The sequence below is a fragment of the Mauremys reevesii genome, linkage group 8 (genome assembly GCF_016161935.1).
Source record: "Mauremys reevesii isolate NIE-2019 linkage group 8, ASM1616193v1, whole genome shotgun sequence".
Classification (NCBI taxonomy): Eukaryota; Metazoa; Chordata; order Testudines; family Geoemydidae; genus Mauremys; species Mauremys reevesii.
This window is the reverse complement of record NC_052630.1, coordinates 50,198,735-50,217,150: the sequence shown is the minus strand read 5'-3', so window position 1 is coordinate 50,217,150 and position 18,416 is coordinate 50,198,735. Positions and strand designations below refer to the sequence as shown.

Here is an 18,416-nt window from a genome sequence, read left to right as displayed (position 1 = left end):
TATTCTGAGATAAAACTCTCATTTACAGCCTTGCGTACCCTCTAAATGTATTTGTGACCTGGTGCACCCAACTGAGATGTGTGATGCTCATGCCATGACAGTCTTGACTCCTCCCCGGAGACTAAGGGCTACATTCAAACTCAGGTGCAGATCCAAAGAAGCTGGTGAAGTGGGGCCTGCTTACACCAGGATTGAATTTGGCCCTGAATCCATGACCCATTTGGGGTGGGCTTTTCAACAATGAGTCCCAACAATGGCCAATGGAATTTGTGCTCCCACCTCACTTGCATGCTTTTGAAAGTCCCGCCCTTTCTGGGCAGTGGAGTTTTCAAGCTGATGAAAGTTGCGAGACTGAATGCACTGGAACCTGCTGGTCATAGCAACACAAGCACAAGCTTCGCTGCTGTATCCCAACAAGGGGCCCTAGAGAGATGGCCCAGTTGCTCCACGCTCAGGCAATCCCTGATCTCTCTGCTGAGACTGCCAACGAAGGTGGAAATTAGATGGGGCTTTTGGGGGCAACACAGACATCTGCTGACTAGACACAGAACTGAGACCCACCAACTGGTTCCTTGTTGCTTACTAAGCCCCCCGTGGAGACACCTGAGTCACTCACCCAGATAGGAATGGCTCCAAAGTCAAGCCCCCCACGCCATCCCCTGCTTTGACGAAGGTGTTTGCTTCTTTCTTAAAACTATATGTGGGTTTAATGCTTACAAAAATCACAGGGCTAACAGCACTGGTCTGAGCTAAGCATAGCACAAGCATGTGAGCATTCCCCAGGCCCTGTTCCAACGCACGGCAACCCTGACCCTCAGCACCCTCTCTCCTCTTGCAGTTCCAGGGCTGTACTAGCACTGGTTCCAAATTTCCCACTGGGAATGGAAAACTGCCTCCCTGGCCCCAGTGAAAACTTTTGCAGAAAATCTTGGTTTCTTACAGACAGCCTCTCAACCTGAAGCAAATACTCACCAGCAACCGCACACCATACAACATAAACACTAACCCAGGAACCTATCCTTGCAACAAAGCCCAATGCCAACTCTGTCCACATATCTATTCAAGTGACACCATCATAGGACCTAATCACATCAGCCACACTATCAGAGGCTCGTTCACCTGCACATCTACCAACGTAATATATGCCATCATATGCCAGCAATGCCCCTCTGCCATGTACATTGGCCAAACTGGACAGTCTCTATGCAAAAGAATAAATGGACACAAATCTGACATCAGGAATCATAACATTCAAAAACCAGTGGGAGAACACTTCAATCTCTCTAACCACTCAGTGACAGACTTGAAGGTGGCGATTTTGCAACAAAAAAACTTCAAAAACAGACTCCAAAGAGAGACTGCTGAACTTGAATTAATATGCAAATTAGATACAATTAACTTAGGTTTAAACAGAGACTGGGAATGGTTGGGTCATTACACTAATTGAATCTATTTCCTCATGTTAAGTTCTCCTCACACCTTCTATGGATCATCCCGATTATCACTTCAAAGGTTTTTGGTTTTTTTTTCTCCTGCTGATGATCGCTCATCTAAATTGATTGGACTCTTACAGTTGGCATGGCTACTTCCACCTTTTCATGTTCTCTGTATGTATAAATATCTTCTTGCTGTATGTTCCAGTCTATGCATCCGATGAAGTGGGTTTTAGCCCCCAAAAGCTTATGCTCAAATAAATTTGTTAGTCTCTAAGGTGCCACAAGTACTCCTGTTCTTTTTGCGGATACAGACTAACACGGCTGCTACTCTGAAACCTTGGTTTCTTTTGACATTTTCCAGGTTTTCAACTAAAATATGTACAAAACTAAAGAAGTTTTTCCTCCCTCCGCCCCTTGTTTCCATTTTTCCTTGTTTCCATTTTTTTCATTTTACTACTGGAAAAGGGGTAAAGAAAAAAAAAAAAGAGAGGGAAAAGCCAAAACCCAAACACATTCTTAGGGCCAGCAATGCTGTCTGAGTGTCCATCCATACTGCATGGAAGGTGTGACTGCAGAGCCTGTAGGCAGACTGGAGACAGCTTTACTCTAGCTAGCTTAGCTACTGATAGCGGTGAAGCGGTAGCAGCCTGCCCATCAGCACAGGCAGTACAAGCCTCCCAGGAATGCTGGGTAATTATTCCCAGGGCTAGCCCACACTGAACCCCATGCCTCCGTGGCCTCACTACTCCAGAACCCGAGCTAGCTACACTTGGATATGCCTACACGTGCTCCAGTTCCACCCCATGATTACAGGGCAGACATACCCTGGGGCAAGCTTTAACTCTATTGTTGATGGACCAATCTGCTACTCTACCTCCTGGTTCTGCCTGTGCTATTGCAACACTAGTTTGCCAGCTGCAGTACCAGTGCTGCTTGTGTTTGCCTCCGCCCTAGGAAGTGCAGGCATTCCTTCTGAGGGAGGGCATGACTCTGACCTCAGTGTGTCTGGATTTACACCCAGGAGACTCTAACTACTTCAGTGGAGCTATGCCCGATGTGTGACTGGAACCAGATGCACAGGGCTAGATTCTGCCCCATTTATCCCCTAAGCAGTCCTTAGAGTCGTAGAGTTTAATGCCAGAGAGGGCCACTAGATCATCCAGTCAGACCGCCTGTATCTCACAGGCCAGCAACTCCAGCCAGCCAGCCCCACACCAAGCCCAGCAACTAGAATCAGACCAAAGTATTACAGCCCTCAGGAGACCCCAGGCAGGTCACAGGAGGGGACTGCAGGGCACCAGTGCAGGCAACTGACTGAGCTATCCGCCAGTGGCCTTCCAACAGGGGTGCAAGAGGGTGGCTTAGGAAGTGCAGGATTTGGTTTAGAGGGTTAGAATTTGCTCTCTGCTCCGCCAGCCTGAATTCAGAATGACTTGCCGGAGCGGCTCGGAACTGACACAAATGCAATAGAGAGCAGGGTGCGGCCCCACGAGAGAATTCAAAAAATAACAATCATCAGTAACCAAGCGACAGCCCCCATGCAGCACTTGGCACATTCAAAGCACTGTGCAGGCTTGGCACGGTTCTGCAGCTCCATCGCTCCTGGCAGCTGTTTTTTCTACTGTTTCCCCCAGTGTGCCCACTGGTGTGTAAATTACACTTGTTTTGCACGCCAGCAGCTGAATTCACAGTTACCCTGCAGCTCCTTTGTGTTGGTGAAAAGGGGCCACAAAGTGACTGCATGGCCCCCATGGTCAATACTCCCAAAGCAGAAAACACCCCCCCCCCCCATGTCCCGCTGCCTCTGCACCTCTCTTCCCTGCCAGAGCCTCCAGCAGAGAGGGCATGCTGCGGGTGGGCCAGCGAGGGGGCTGGAACGATGCATTTCTTGTTAGCCCTGCAGGTATCTTGTAAAAGTGGACTAGAGAGAGACATGGCCCTGAAAGCTCAATAGCTCCGGTGTACTTTGCACTGACCCAGGTATGAATTGGAGCCTTGCTGTGCACCAGTTTGATGCAAGTTACACCATTTGACCCCTTCCTCCCATTTTCTGATCCAATTGCACCCCGCATGCAGCTTCCACCACTCTCTGTGTCCCAGAGATGTCCGGGGAGCTGCCCAGAGAAAAGACCTGCTTTCACATGCTGGGGGTGGGTAAGAGAGGGTGCTCGGCCGATGGAGTAAACCAACACAAAGCTTCTTTGCATTTCATTCCAAACAAAAGCGCAAGAGAAAAAAGCCTCTCTCCAGCCAAACTCCAGTCTGAGCGAGGCGGGAGGCTCCCTGCCTGAGAGCTGGAAGAGGTGGGGGTGGGACGCACGTGCAGAAAGAAAACAATGCTCAGAAAAAAATGAAAGCCCTGCACTGATCCCATGGCGCTAACCGCGAGGAATGACAAACCGATCCCTTCGGGTCTGATTGCTCAGGGCACCAGAGGCCCTGTAATCTAATATTCCCACCTTTGAGCTGAAATCTGAAACCCCTTCTTCGGGAGAGGAATAAAGAATTATTCTCATAAGGAGAGAGAGTTGCTGCAGAGATCGTTTGCCAAGACCCCAGGCCTGAGCTCCCCACCACCAGCAAAAGGAAAGCCAATTTTTGTTAAAGCTAATGGATGGATGGATGGAGCTAAAATAGAGGGAGAATGCTGCACTATTTCCAGAACTCTCCCCACCTTCCCTCCTTCCCCTTGGTGAGATAAATTCCAGCATGCTGACTGTTTGGGACCCGGGTGGGGTCTCCCAATGCCGTGCCCCTGAAAGTGGGAGAAAGTGGTTCAAAATCTGCTGCTGCTGGAAGGACAGACATCTACTGCAGCAGAACCACTCCCCCCCTTGCCTTCCTCCCACTCCCTCCTTTCACTGCTGTCTCTCCCTTCACCCCTCCTTCACCTCCATCTTATGCAGTCCTGTTGGCAGAGATTTCAACGGGCTTTAAATGAAATCCTCATATCAGGCCTGCAGGCTAGAGGTGCCCAGCGAGTGAGCTCACAAGAGCCTTTGACATGAGATGAGCGAGCTAACCCTAATCTCCCAGAGTCTTGTGCCTTTGCATCATCCCAGCAAGCCAGGGGCCTCACACAGAAGCCCCAAAAGATAGAGGTGCCAGTGATGTCCCAGAGGCCTGTGCTTTCACGTCAGATTAGCAAGATAGAGGTGTTGTTCCAATGATTTCCCCCAGGCCTGTGCCTTGACATAAGCCCAGCAAGCTAGAGATGGGGAAATCAGAGACGTTCCACAATGCTGTGCCTCAAAATTACCCCAGCAAGCTGGAGAAGCTGAGCCAGTGACCTATGGCAGCCTGTCCTGGGAGACCAGACCTGCTAGCTATGGGTGCTGAGACAATAAACTCACTAAGGTCTGAGCCTCAAGATTGCTCAGCAAGCTAGAGGTGTCCAGTCAATAACTGTAACAAAGGCCTTTGCATCGACAGTAGCCCGTATGCTAATCTGGGTGGACTAGTGACCTCCCACAGGCCCTGTGCCCTGATATCAGGCCAGCCAGTTACCAGTGCTGAGCCAGGGAACTCACCGAGGTCTGCCCAGTTGGGAGTCCCTTTTCTCCCTCCTTTTGTCTCCCTGGACCCAACTCCCCATCCTGGGAGGAAGAGAGGGAAAGGAGAGCCTGCTGTCTCCAGCCAGAATCCCAGAGAAACAAAATGGCCCTGTATTTGGGAAGGGAGGGGGCATGAAGAATAACCTCCACCTGGAGACTGCAGATGGGATTTCAGGGAAGAGCATAACCCATCGAGTTGGGGTTTGCCACAGATGCTCACTCACATCCTGACTCCTGGGGAAAAGCACAAGGAGGTCCCCAGTGCTCCAGGACTCCGTTGTTACGTAGCATCCAACAATTCGCACCTCCAGGAGGCCAGTGTCTCCAAGCACCGTGCTGGAGCTTTGCTGCACTGACTCCAAGGGAAGACAGACCTGAGTCACCAACACCACTTCTGCAGCACCTGGGCTTCCCTCAGAGGTCTCCAGCCCAAGGCCAGTCTCCTGCCTCTCACCGTGATCAGTGACAGATGCTGTAGAGCTCTGGTTCCCAACCGTCACCGGTCTGTGACTCGCACGATGGTCAAAAAAATCAAACTGCAACCCACCCAATCAAAGTGCAAAGGATTGTGGGAATTGGGTCATGAGACGCGGGTTTTGGCCATTTTGTATGGCACATATCCAAACAGTAGGCAGGCAGTTTGGGGGGGGGGGCATTGAGCCAGGGATGCTGGGGTGGCGGCTGGGGATGCCGGGGGAGGGTGGTTCAGCTAGGGTAGTGGATGGGCTAGTGGGGTGGGGGCTTGGAGCACCAGGCAGGGTTGGGGGGTGGGCTAGTGAGTTGTGGATTGAGGGTGCTGGGCAAGGGTGGTACAGCTGGGGTTGGAGATGGGATGGTGGGGTGAGGTATGATGGGGAGTGGTTCAGACAGGAGGAGTTGGACGGGGGATGCCGAGGGAAGATGGTACAGCTGAGGTGGGGGATGAGCTGGTGGGGTGAGGAATGATGGGGGCAATGGTACAGCTAGGGTGGGAGTTGGACTGGGGGTGCTGAGGGAAGATGGTACAGCTGGAGTGGGGGATGGGCTGGTGGGATGGGGACTGAGGATGCTGAGGGAAGATGGTACAGCTGGGGTGGGGGATGGGCTGGTAGGGTGGGGACTGGGAGTGCTGGGCGAGGGCGGTACAGCTGAGCTGGGGGTTGGGGATGATAGGGAGAGGGTGGCACAGCTGAGGTGGGGGCTGGCCAGGGGATGGAGATGGTGCTGGGGTTTGGGCTGGTCCGGGGCCTTGAGGTGTGAGGGGGACAAGGTCTGCAGGCTGCTGGCAGGTGGTGGGGAGTCTTCTGCCACTTTCCTTGTGCCCACCCCCGGGCTCTGGAGCTAAGCACTCTGCATTTGGAGGAAAGGGGCTGCTCTCAGATTGGGTGAGGGGGCGAGAGGGGCCAGAGCAAAGATCCAGACAAAACCCACAGCAGGAGGCGGAGGGAGGGAACCAGCTGCTCCTTCTCTACTCTCCCTAGAACTTATAGACCCAGGGACTTTACTACTCTCAGCCAGTGGAGTGCCACCCATGTAACACTTCTTCCTCACCCAGGCCTGGTTTAGAGACAGATGTCAAGGCTCCAGAATGGATCATTACTGCACTAACATGCTCAAAAGGAAACTTTTTCCAAATCCTAGGGCCTTAATCAACTGGCTTCTGTCCTGAGGCAGGCAGGCTGAATAACTGTGGATAGCCTTACTAGCCACAGAAACCTCTCACTCCCTCTTGAATCATTCTGTGATTAGCTTTCGGCCTCTATAGCTTGTGGCTGTGAGTTCCAATGGTTAATTATGTAAATATAAAAAGTATTTATTTTCATTAGTTTTAAATTTGTTGCCTTCTGGATGGATGTACAGTTGAAAGTAACTAACAGTAACTTGAGAGTAAAAAAATAAATAAAGGAAAAAGAAATTATGGGATGCTGTAATTATCCCAAAACCAAACATTATAAACCCAGGAAATTCAAAGTTAAGTTTACATTTATAGGAAACATGCTACGCTAAGGCACTCAAACAAGTTTACTCTGCCCTGTAGCGATGTCCTGGACTAAAAGGAGGTAACTTATTTGTAACTGGAGGTTCTTCGAGATGGGTGGTCCCTATTGTATTCCACTGTGCATTAGCCATGCGTACTATGCACCTGGAGTCAAAGAATTTTGAAAACGGCGTCTACTGGTCCATGCATGTGCCCTGGCTCACCTTGTCCTTTTGACGGAGGTGAAAAAGGGTGGGGCAGACCAACCAACTCTTCAGTTCCTTCTCTGCCATGAATCAAGAGGAGATCCAAAGCAGAGGGGAAGGAGAGTGGGTAGTGGAATACAGAGAGGGATCATGCATCTCAAAGAACTTCCAGTTACAGGTAAGTAACCTCCTCTTCTTCTTTGAGTGATGGTCCCTATTGTATTCCACTGTGGGTGACTGACAAGCAGTACCTAAGCAAGATGAGGGTGTGAGGATGAGGACGGTAGGGTTGAGCAGAGCACTGCCATTCCAAAGGAGGCATCAGCAGTTGAGTCCTGCACCAGGGCGTAATGTTTTGAAAATGTGTGGATGGAACTCCATGTGACATTTACAGATGTCTAGGGGGTTTACATTGTGAAGAGACAACCTGGTCGTTGCTTGCCCTCTAGTGGAGTGAGTTTGTATCCCTGTAGGGAGCGGGACGTTCGAGAGCTGATAGTCAAGTAGAATGCAGCTGGGTGGCCATTTAGAAATTCTCTGGGAGAAGGCACCGTGCCCCCTGACTTTCTCTGCTATCGCGATAAACCATCTTGGGGACTTCCTGATTGGTCTTGTTCTCTGTAGGGAAAAGGCCAAAGCTTGTCGCACATCGAGGGAGTGGAGTCTACGTTCCACAGATGCGTGTGGTTTCGGGAAGAATATAAGTAAGTGAATGGATTGATTACTGTGAATCTCCTAAACTACTTTGGGATATAAATGTAAGTAAACTTTATCTTTGTGGAACACAGTGAATGGAGGGTCTGCCGCTCTTGTTCCAAGTTCACCAACCCTTTTTGCTGAAGCGATGGCTACAAGGAAGGCGACCTTCATGGAGAGAAGGGCCATGGAGCAAGTAGCTAAAGGCTCAAAGGGGGAGACTTGTTAGTGATGAGAGAACAAGAACTGGTCCCACAGTAGGAGGACGGAATGCACTGTTCGCTGCTAGGTGGACTCGCAGGGAGCTGAGGGAGAGACCCGATGTCTTTGAAGACAGGTTATAGTCTAAAATGAAGGGAATGTCTGTGGCTTCTAACATAACGCCTCTTAGCTGTGTCCAAGTGCAGAAGCGTTTCCATTTAGCCAGGTAACATTTTCTAGTAGAGTCCTTTCTGCTAACAGAAAGGATATCCTGCATGGCTGAGGAGCATGGACGTTCTAGGGATGATGCCCATCCAAATACCATGCCCTGAGGTGAAGCAGTCATGGATTGGGCTCTGGAAAGGTCAGGATGGAAATCGGCAGGTGAGACAACATGTGTGCAAGAGGCTGGGGAACCAAACTGTTTGGGCCAGAATGGGGTGATGAGAATGACAGTCACCTTGTCTTGTTGGATCTTGTGCAGCACCCGTGACAAGAGTGGTAGCATAGCTGAGCTGGTCTGACCAGGAGAGAAGGAGAGCATTGCCCTGGGAGTGATAACCTAGAGCTCCTCTGGAGCAATATGTGGCACACTTGCTGTTGGTTTGAGAAGTGAACAGATCTCTGGTTGGGATTTCCCATTGCGTGAAAAGTTATGTAGCACCCTGTCGTGGAGTTCTCACTCATTGTTGATCCCAAAGCATCTACTGGAGGGAGTCTGCAAGCACAAGGTAGGCTGCAGATAGGGTGATCTGATGCACCGGTTGCAGAAGCTGACTGCTTCTGCGCACAGGGAGGCAGACTTTCCTCCCCTTTGCTTGTTGATGTAGAATATGGTTGTAGTGTTGTTTGACATTATCAGGACATGGTGACAGTGGATGAATGGAAGAATGGAAGGATTGCATGCCTTTCATAATGCTCAAAGTTTCAGGACATCAATATGCATTCTGGACTCTTGAGATGTCCACATTCCCTGTGTCATGCGGTTGTCCATATGGGCTCCCCAGTCTATTAGGGACACATTGGAAATTATAGTTTTGTCCGGAGAAGAGGGGATAAAGTGGACTCCCATGCATACGTGGGAAGGATTTGTCCAACGTAGGAAGGAAGATAGTACCTTGGCGGGAACCATGAACAGAAGGTTCACTGAATGACGGCTTGGTGAGTATACCAACTGTAGTCATGCTTGAAGACAATGAAGATGGAGTCTTGTGAACAGAGTGACCTAAGTGCAGAAGCCCATGTGGTTGAGTAGAGCCAGACATGCCTTGGCCGTTACCCGAGGTTTGCTTGTGATGCGAGCTATGGTCTCGTTCATAGTCTACAACTTGTCTGTGGGCAAGTACACCCTTGTGGTGAGAGTGTTCAAAGTTGCCCCAATGAAGTCCAAAGACTGTGTAGGGGTGAGAACAGACTCTTTGATGTTTACACTGACTCCCAGTGAGGAGAGGCGGTGGAGCATTATAGAGGTCAATGTGTAAGCCTTTTTGCAGGATCTACAAGTGAGGAGCCAGTCTTTGAGGTACGGAAAAACAATGAAGCCATAACGTCTGATGTGAGCTGCCACCATTGAAAATACCTTGGTAAAGACTCTAGGGATGGTAGCTATCCTGAAGGGTAGTACTCTGTATTGGAAATGGTCAGATGCCACCATAAATCTGAGAAAACATCTGTGGGCAGGAGGAATATTGACATAAAAGTAAGTATCCTTCATATCAAGAGGCATGAATCACATGCCCTTTTCTAACGATGGAATTATTGCTACCAACATGACCATGTGAAATTTGAGTTTGCAAATGAAGCGATTGAGGTGATGGAGGTCCCGGATTGGTCTCCACCCGCCCTTCTTCTCGGGTATTAGAAAGTTGGTTGAGTAAAAACCTGTTCCTTGATACTGTGGAGGAACACTATCTATTGCTCCTTGCTTCAGTAAGAAGCTCACCTATTGAGTGAGGATACTGGTGAGAGTGGTCCCCAAAGGAGGAGGTAGCATTACAAACGTGATTATATAGCCATAGGGATGACATTCAGCATCCATTTGTCCATTGTTATTGGACTCCAGGTGTCGAAAAAGTGCTAGATGACCACTGAATGGAATAATGGGGTCAAGAGGTGTTAGGCTCAGTGGTTCGCAGCTCTCAAGCTCATGTCAAAAATATCTTCTGGTCAGAGGTTGGGATTGAGATGTCAAGCCCAGTGGGGAAGCAGGACCTTTGAACCTTTTGCTTTTTGCATGGTAGTTTGTAGGGTCTCTGATGGTAATAGTGTTGAGAACTATACCACGGTGTAGTTGACTTGTGATGAACCTTTCTCCTACAGGCAGGTGTGTAGATGCCCAGCGATCAAAGGGTAGCCTTAGAGTCCTTTAGGGTGTGTAGGAACTCATTCATCATCTGATTGAAGAGGTGAGATTCATTGAAGGGGAGGTCCTCGATGGTGTTCTGGACCTCCCTGGGGAACCCTGAGGTATGAAACCAGGACTCTCTTCTCATAACAATGGCCATAGCCATGGCTCTAGAGGAAGTATTGTCCATGTTGACTGCAGATTGGAGGGCAGTTCTGGCTATTAATTTAGCTTCCTCAGCGAGAGCTTGGAAATGAGTATAAACCTGCTGTGAGAGGCTGCTGGCAAATTCATCAAATTTAGCATAGTTCAGGAAATCATATTTAGTCAATAGTGTTTGATAATTAGCTATCCTGAACTGTAAACTAGAGGACGAGAAAACCTTCCTCCTAGCAGGTCTAAGCATTCCCCTTCTTTATCTTTGGGTATAGATCCAAGATGTCGCTACGTTGACCTTTCTGAAGCAACCTGAACTACCAGCGAACTGGGAGCTGGGTTGCAAGCATAAACATTCTGAGCCCTTAGCTGGCACCTAATAGTGTCTCTCTGCCCCTTTGGGGGTAGGAGCACAGGTGATGGGGGTGTGTCACATTGTCCTAGCCAGTTCCAGTATGGCCTCATTGGCAGGGAGGGCTATTGTCATAGGTCCTGAGGTGTGGAGGATGTCCAAGAGCTTGTGTTGGGAGTCCTGGATTTCCTCTAGTGGGAACTGAAGTTCATTTGAGATGGCACAGGTGGTCTTGGAACTGCTTGAAGTCATCTGGGGGGAAGGGTATGTCAAAGTCACCATTTCATCCAGCGATGACAATGGTAGTCTAGCTAGTTCTGGTGTAACCACTCTAACCAGAGCCTAGTACTCCTCCTGTCAGTGGTTCCCTCCAAGGGGAAGTAGGTGGCAACTGCCTGGCAAAGTGGACAGACTCTGAAGGGTGATATTGGTCCCAGTGCCCCCAGTATGATCAGAACTAAACACAATAATATTCCAGGTGAGAGCTTCTCACTAAAGGATAAACTGGCATTGTTCTCTATCTCATCACTTATATTCAGCCCAACTTTTTGTTTGTGGTTTCAGTCACTGCTGTGCATTGGGCAGAGGTTTTTATTGAGTTGTGGGCTTCTTCCTGAGTGGAATGTCTGAGTAGTTCAGTGTATCCCTTCCAATGTGCAGTACCATGCACTTGTCAGAAGTGAATTTCATCTGCTGTAATGTGATCCATTCAACTGTCTTGGTTACGTCCCTCTGAAGATGCACAGTCTTCTCCACTCTTGACTGAGTTATATAATTTTGTGTCATCTGCAAATTTTGACCCTTCATTGCTTACCCCTTTTCTAGAATATTAGTAAATATATAAAATATCACCAGAACTTTCGGTCATCCCACACAATCACTCTTCTGCCATGTTAAAAGTTGACCATTTATCCCTACTCAGTTATCTCTCTCTTAACCAACGAGGAGTCCAGTAGCACCTGTGGCAAAGTTCCTCCTCTCCTCTAGTAGGTCCTGCGCTTATTGGCGGATTTCTTCCCCTCAGTGGTTTTCCCCTTGGATGAAACCCATAGTCTGGATCAACTACTCCTATGTCTGATTAGGAGTAGCAGGGCTAGGGGGGAACCCGGGCCCGCCCTCTACTCCGGGTTCCAGCCCAGGGCCCTGTGAATTGCAGCAGTCTCTATAGTGCTACTTGTAACCGCTGCTTGACCGCTACAGCTCCCTGGGCTACTTCCTCATAGCCTCCTTCACACACCTTTCTTATCCTCACCACAGGATCCTCCTGGTGTCTGATGCTGCTTGATTGTATGGTGTTTTCCTCAATCCTCCAGTAGTACCCCCTCTCAGTTCTTAGTTCCTTGTGTCTCTTGCTCCCAGCTCCTCATGCACACTTCTTTCCTCTGGCTCCTCCTCTCTAGACTGGAGTGAGCTCCCCTTTTTATACCAGGTGCCTTGATTAGCCTGTCCTGATTGGCTGCAGGTGCTCCAATCAATGTAGCTCTCTCTGGTGCCTTCTAGAAAGTTCTTAATTGGTCCCAGGTGCCTTGATTAGCCTGGAGCAACTGCCATTTTGGTTCCCATGGTACTAGGGATTTGCTTAGCCTGGAGCTAACATACCTGCTCCTCAGTACTTTCCTGTAGCCATCCGGCCTTGTTCCATCACACACCTTAAAGGCTAACAGATTTATTTGGGCATAAGCTTTTGTGGGTAAAAAAACCCACTTCTTCAGAAACATGGAGAAGTGTTTTTTTTAACCCATGAAAGCTTATGCCCAAATAAATCTGTTAGTCTTTAATGTGTCCTCATTGTTTTTATGGATACAGACTAACACGGCTACACCTCTGGTATCTCTTAACCAGCTTCTGATCCATTACAATACTTTGTCTCTCACTTTCATGTTTATTTATTTTCTTTAATAGCCTCATGTGAGGGACTTTGATCCTTCTCAAGGTATTTAGGTGCCTAACTCCCATTAAAACCAATGGGCATTAGGCACCTTTGTGGATCTGGATCTTTGTCAAACGCTTTGTTTTTTGAAGTCCAAATGAACTATCTGCTTGTTCCTAGGCCTCTTCTGAACTGAGAAGACATGCTACAATGTGTGAAGTGTTGTCTGTGGTGGAAACACCTATTGATTGAATGCAAAGCTGTCACCCTCCTTCACAAGAGACTGGGCTTAAACCAAAGCCTTCAATCCATGCCTGACTTTTGGCAAAGTTGAGATCCAGATTCAAACTTCCCAGCTTTGGCTCTAATGCCAAGCTAACCCCCACCCCATCCCACCACCTTTAGTTGAAGCACTTGACTCAAATGTTGCAGCAGGTGCCTCGCTCTGCTTACGATTTCAGGCTGGATGATCCCAGAGGTAAATGCAAGGTTTTGAGACATCAGACTACCCCGCTGACTTCTGCACGCCTCTTAGTGAACACAGAATCAGAGGTATGCACTGGAAAGGAGCCGGGAAAGGCCTGGTGATGAAGGGAGGGGATAGGGGACACACATGGACAGTCAGAGGGGGTTGAAGAGAAGGAGTATGACTGAGGAGCTGGTTGTAGGAAAATAACTGTCAGTCACAAGTGGCTGAGCCTTGAAAATGATTCTTGGTAGCCAAAGGAATGGATTCCACGGAGATCTGCCTTGCTCAACAAGCGAGTGGAGCACTCTGCAGCTGAGAAGCCAGCCCCAAAATCCACGGCACCATGAGCATTCAGCACACTGAAGAAAGGAAACTGGTAATAATAACTTTAAAACAGCGCTCCAGTGGCTGTTTAGAATTTGAAGGTTTGAACATCCCACGCTATGAAAGCAGAAGGTCAAGGTCTGGCATGCAGGTGCTGGGAGCAATTGCTTCCAGTTATTTAAGTGTTGCTCAGTAAGATGTTTTGACTGCAAAGAGTAAAGGGCTCTGCCAGAAATGTCTGAGAGCGGAGAGAGGGAGGGGAGGGAGGGGAAGAAAAGAGGGAAATAGAAGAAAAAGAAAAAGACATGCAGAAGAGAAGGAAACATGAACCACATCAGTTCTGTTTGAACAGCAGCTGTCTGTGCCCCATTAGGGGAGCACCTCCTGCTCACACCTTTTATTGGAGCTGATTTAGGGGCCTGTTCTCAAGCCTACTGAAGGCAGTGGGAATCTTTCCATTGACTTTGCTGGGTGTTGGATCAGGATCTAAAAAAGTGACTAGATCTGGCATCTGCACTGATGTTTGCCCGGAGGAGCCTGCTCTGGAAGTGTTCACATCTCTTTTTTAGTTCTCTTGAAATCACAAAAGGAAGCCTGCGAATTGTACACACAGCTAATCTGTGAACTCAGTGTTGCTACTACTGCAGCCCCTGCTGCCTCTCTTTGTGTGCTACCCCAGCGGGGGAGTTCTGGCTCTGCAGGGCTAGACAGAAGCATGCTATGGTGGGGAGAGAACAAGCACCTCCCTCGGAAGCTGCACAGCCCACAGGGCAGCCCTGCCTACCTCCCCTCCCCCATCCCACCCCCGCACCAGCCAGAATTGTAGCCCCTCTGCTCTCAAAATGAGAAAAAGGAACTTTTCTGAACCTCTCTCCAAAGCTTCTCTTGGGGCTCATGGCAGTGAATTTGGATGGATCCACATCACTTACCTTCTTACTCTGAACCTCTCTGGCACGTCCGCGCCGACTCTCTTGGTGTGGCCACAGTCAGGCCTGACGTTAAGATTCCTTTGCTCCTTTCCATATGAACCCCCAATCACAGCTCCCCTGGAGAGGAGCACCTGTCCTAAGGAAGCGCTCTTCCTGTGCTCCGTCCCCACCTCCAGGGGCTGGCCGTCTCAAGTATAACAGCCCCTAGTTGGGATGAATGCAGGACTCCTAGCTCCAAAGCACAGGCCTCTACTGCATATGCTGAAGGCCATAGGGTCTGATCCAGAGCCCACTCAAGTCAATTGGAGTCTTGCCACTGACTCCATTGGGCTTTGGATTAGATTGCTGGCCCCACCTGCCTCCCCATGCCCTATGAGAGTCGTAGCAGGCAGCTGCCCCCTGTGCACCAGCCACAGAGGGAGAAGCTGACACATGGGAGTCACATAAGGGGACTGGCTTACCCAGGTGGCTGAGGGCCTCTTTATCCCATGGCCAGGTGGCGGCACCGGCCAGCTCCTCCCGCACCGAGCTGGCAAAGTAGACATTGAGGAAGTGTGTGCTGTTCAGCTGCAGTGCCTCCTTCAGCTCCTTCACGCTCATGTACGCCCTGCAGTGACAGGGAATGGGAGAAAAGTCAGCAGATATCTCTGTGCAGCAGGAAAGAGTAGGATTGTGCTGAACTGGTGTAGGACAGGGCCCTGGGAGAGGCCTGGGAACAACCAGAGCAGAAGCAGCCCCAGAGAATCCATCCTTTGAGATCCAGTGCATTCTGGGAAAGTCTGGGAAGGCTTGGCCAGTTTTAGGGAGACGTCCAACCAGACTGTTACTTCGTTACCTTAATGCTGAGTCATATGTTAGTTACAGGGCTTGGGCAGAGATGCAGCCAAACAAATATAAATAATTCTTGCTATTTATAGTCTCTCCCTAGTTAAGAGGGAATTCTGCTCTTAGAGAAGGTACCTGTCCTGGGGCAGCAGGAATCCGGGGGACCGCCAAGAAGAGAGAAAAGGGGGAAGGAGAGAACAATGAGGAGAGGAAATGGGAGGAGAGATAAATGGGTGACTCCAGGGAGAGAGAGGAAAGGAAGAGACCACCCGCACTGTCGGGAAAGAGAAGGGGACTTGCTCTAGGAAAGAGAGAAGGGGGAACTCCAGGGAGAGAAAGGGTGTTTGCCCAAAAGGAGAAAAAGGTGCTTATAACTGTATTGGTTTCAGTGAGACACCCCCAGGTTTCTCAAGGGGCCAAGCTTTCCCTGAAACAGATCTGAAGTCAGATCCTTGCTCTCTCTCTGTTCCTCCATTCATACTTCACCCACCTTCTTTCAGTGCTGACCCTTCCCTGCTCCCCTCCCAGCTCTGTACCTGGATCTCTGCCCTGCCCTGCTCCAACCGGACTCCTGCCTCCACTTTGCAGCATTCAGTGATGGCATACGGAGCGAAGAACTAAGTGTGGGCCATGGTGAAACAATACGTTCCCATCTGATATCTGAAGTGAGGAGAAGAATCAATCAGACCAAGAGATATGCACATACAGACATGCCAAGACACCTCAAGGGGCTCAGAGTTTGGGCAGCCAAAAATGGAGGTGCCTGAAATCATGTGTCATTTCTGAAAGTTTTGGCCATTTCAGAATCCAATCCCTTTCTGCTCCTGCATTCTGCTAGCAGCAGCCTCCTCTCTGTTCCTCCATCCTACTCTGGGATGCAGCTCCTGGCATCCAGGGCGTGGCTACCCTCGCAGACTCCGTGAGGCACCTGCCAATGCCACTTGAGTGGCTCCCTCTTCCAGCTGCTGTTGGGCGGGTGTCTGAGCAAAGCTAGCCATCAGTCCAAGGGAGTCATTATCATCATGTATTAAAGCTTGTAGCGGGGTGGTCACCCCGCTCCTGCCCTGAAGGGCTTAAAACAGCCCTGGGACAGGGCTGGGGCAGGGGAAAAGCTAGGCCGATTGGGGGAAGCAGCCACTGGTGGGGTCCACGCCACAGTCAGGCCACAGCTGGCCCTATAAGAGGGATGAGGGCCAGAGACTGAGGGTATGTCTACACTATGAAATTAGGTCGATTTAATAAAAGTTGATTTTTTAGAAATCGATTTGATACAGTTGATTGTGTGCGTCCCCACTAAGCGCATTAAGTCGGCAGTGTGCGTCCACAGTACCGAGGTGAGTGGCGACTTTTGGAGCATTGCACTGTGGTAGCTATCCCACAGCTCCCGCAGTCTCCGCCGTCCATTGGAATTCTGGGTTGAGCTCCCAATACCTGATGGGGCAAAAACATTGTCACGGGTAGGTCTGGGTACATGTCGTCAGGCCCCCCTCTCTCCCTCCCACCATGAAAGCAATGGCAAAAAATAATTTCTCGCCTTTTTTCCTGGGTTACCTGTGCAGACGACATATCACGGCAAGCATAGAGCCCGCTCAGCTCACTGTTACCATATGTCTCCTGGGTGCTGCTGGCAGACGCGGTACTGCAGTGCTACACAGCAGCATCCCCTTGCCTTGCCTTGCAGATGGCAGACGGTACAATACGACTGCTAGCTGTCGTCGAGGGTGCTCCTGGCTGACCTCGGTTAGGTTGGTCAGGGGCACCTAGACAAAAATGGGAATGACTCCAGGTCATTCTCTTCTTTAAGTTTCATCTAATGGAGATTCAGTCCTGCCTGGAATATCATGTTAGCTGGAGGCTTCTGCCTCAGGTTGCTCTCCCAGTCGGCAGCACTGCGCGGTCCACCTACCCCAGCCTACCCCTTGCTCCCATGGGTCATGAAGCCTGGACAGTAGTAAGGAGCAGTTCATCATGGTGGTAGAATGTGCCTTTGGACATTTAAAAGCTCGCTGGGGCAGTTTATTGACTCGGTTAGACCTCAGTGAAACCAATATTCCCATCGTTATTACTGCTTGCTGTGTGCTCCACAATATCTGTGAGAGTAAGTGGGAAATGTTTATGGCGGGATGGGAGGTTGAGGCAAATTGCCTGGCTGCTGATTATGTGCAGCCAGACACCAGGGCGGTTAGAAGAGCACAGCAGGGCACACAGTGCATCAGAGAAGCTTTGAAAACCAGTTTCAGGACTGGCCAGGCTATGGTGTGAAAGTTCTGTTTGTTTCTCCTTGATGAAAACCCACCACCTTGGTTCACTCTACTTCCCTGTAAGCCAACCGCCCTCCCCTCCCCTATTTGATCACTGCTTGCAGAGGCAATAAAGCCATTGTTGTTTCAAATTCAGGCATTCTTTATTAATTCGTCACACAAATGGGGGGATCACTGCCAAGGTAGCCCGGGAGGGGTGGGGGAGGAGGGAAGCACAGGGTGGGGTAGTTGTAGGGGCACCCCCTACAATGGCATGCATCATAGAAGCAGCATGTCTGGGGCTTTGACCCTGAGTGGCTATTTGCCTCTCTGGTTCTTTAGTAGGCTTCACGTGGCACTGCTGCGGGTCCCTGTTATAACCTCTGTCCTTCATGCCCTTGGAGATTTTTTCAAATATTCCAGCATTTTGTCTTTTGGAACGGAGTTTGGATAGCACGGATTCATCTCCCCATCCATCGATCAGATGCAGTACCTCCCGTTTGGACCACGCTGGAGCTCTTTTGCGATTCTGGGACTCCTGTGGTCACCTGTGCTGATGAGCTCTGCACAGTCACCTGTGCTGATCAGCTCGCTATGCTGGCCAAACAGGAAATGAAATTCAAAAGTTTGCGGGGCTTTTCCTGTCTACCTGGCCAGTGCATCTGAGTTGAGAGTGCTTTCCAGAGCAGTCACAATGGAGCACTCTGGGAAAGCTCCCGGAGGCCAAAACCATTGAATTGCATCCATACTACTCCAAATTTGACCCAGCAGGGTCGATTTCAGCACTAATCCCCTCGTCGGGGAGGAGTACAGAAATCGATTTTAAGAGCCCTTTAAGTAGACAAAAATGGCTTCGT

At 49.8% G+C, this 18,416-nt stretch overlaps 1 protein-coding gene across 2 annotated transcripts in view; it reads right to left on the bottom strand.

The window, feature by feature from the left end:
- PAPPA2 (pappalysin 2) overlaps nt 1-18,416 on the bottom strand; it is a 184,525-nt gene that overhangs the window by 117,853 nt on the left and 48,256 nt on the right. For both annotated transcript variants that reach the window (XM_039483154.1, XM_039483153.1), the window contains exon 3: nt 14,956-15,101. In XM_039483154.1, the coding sequence (XP_039339088.1) occupies nt 14,956-15,101 (146 nt within the window). The remainder of the gene's footprint in view (nt 1-14,955; nt 15,102-18,416) is intronic.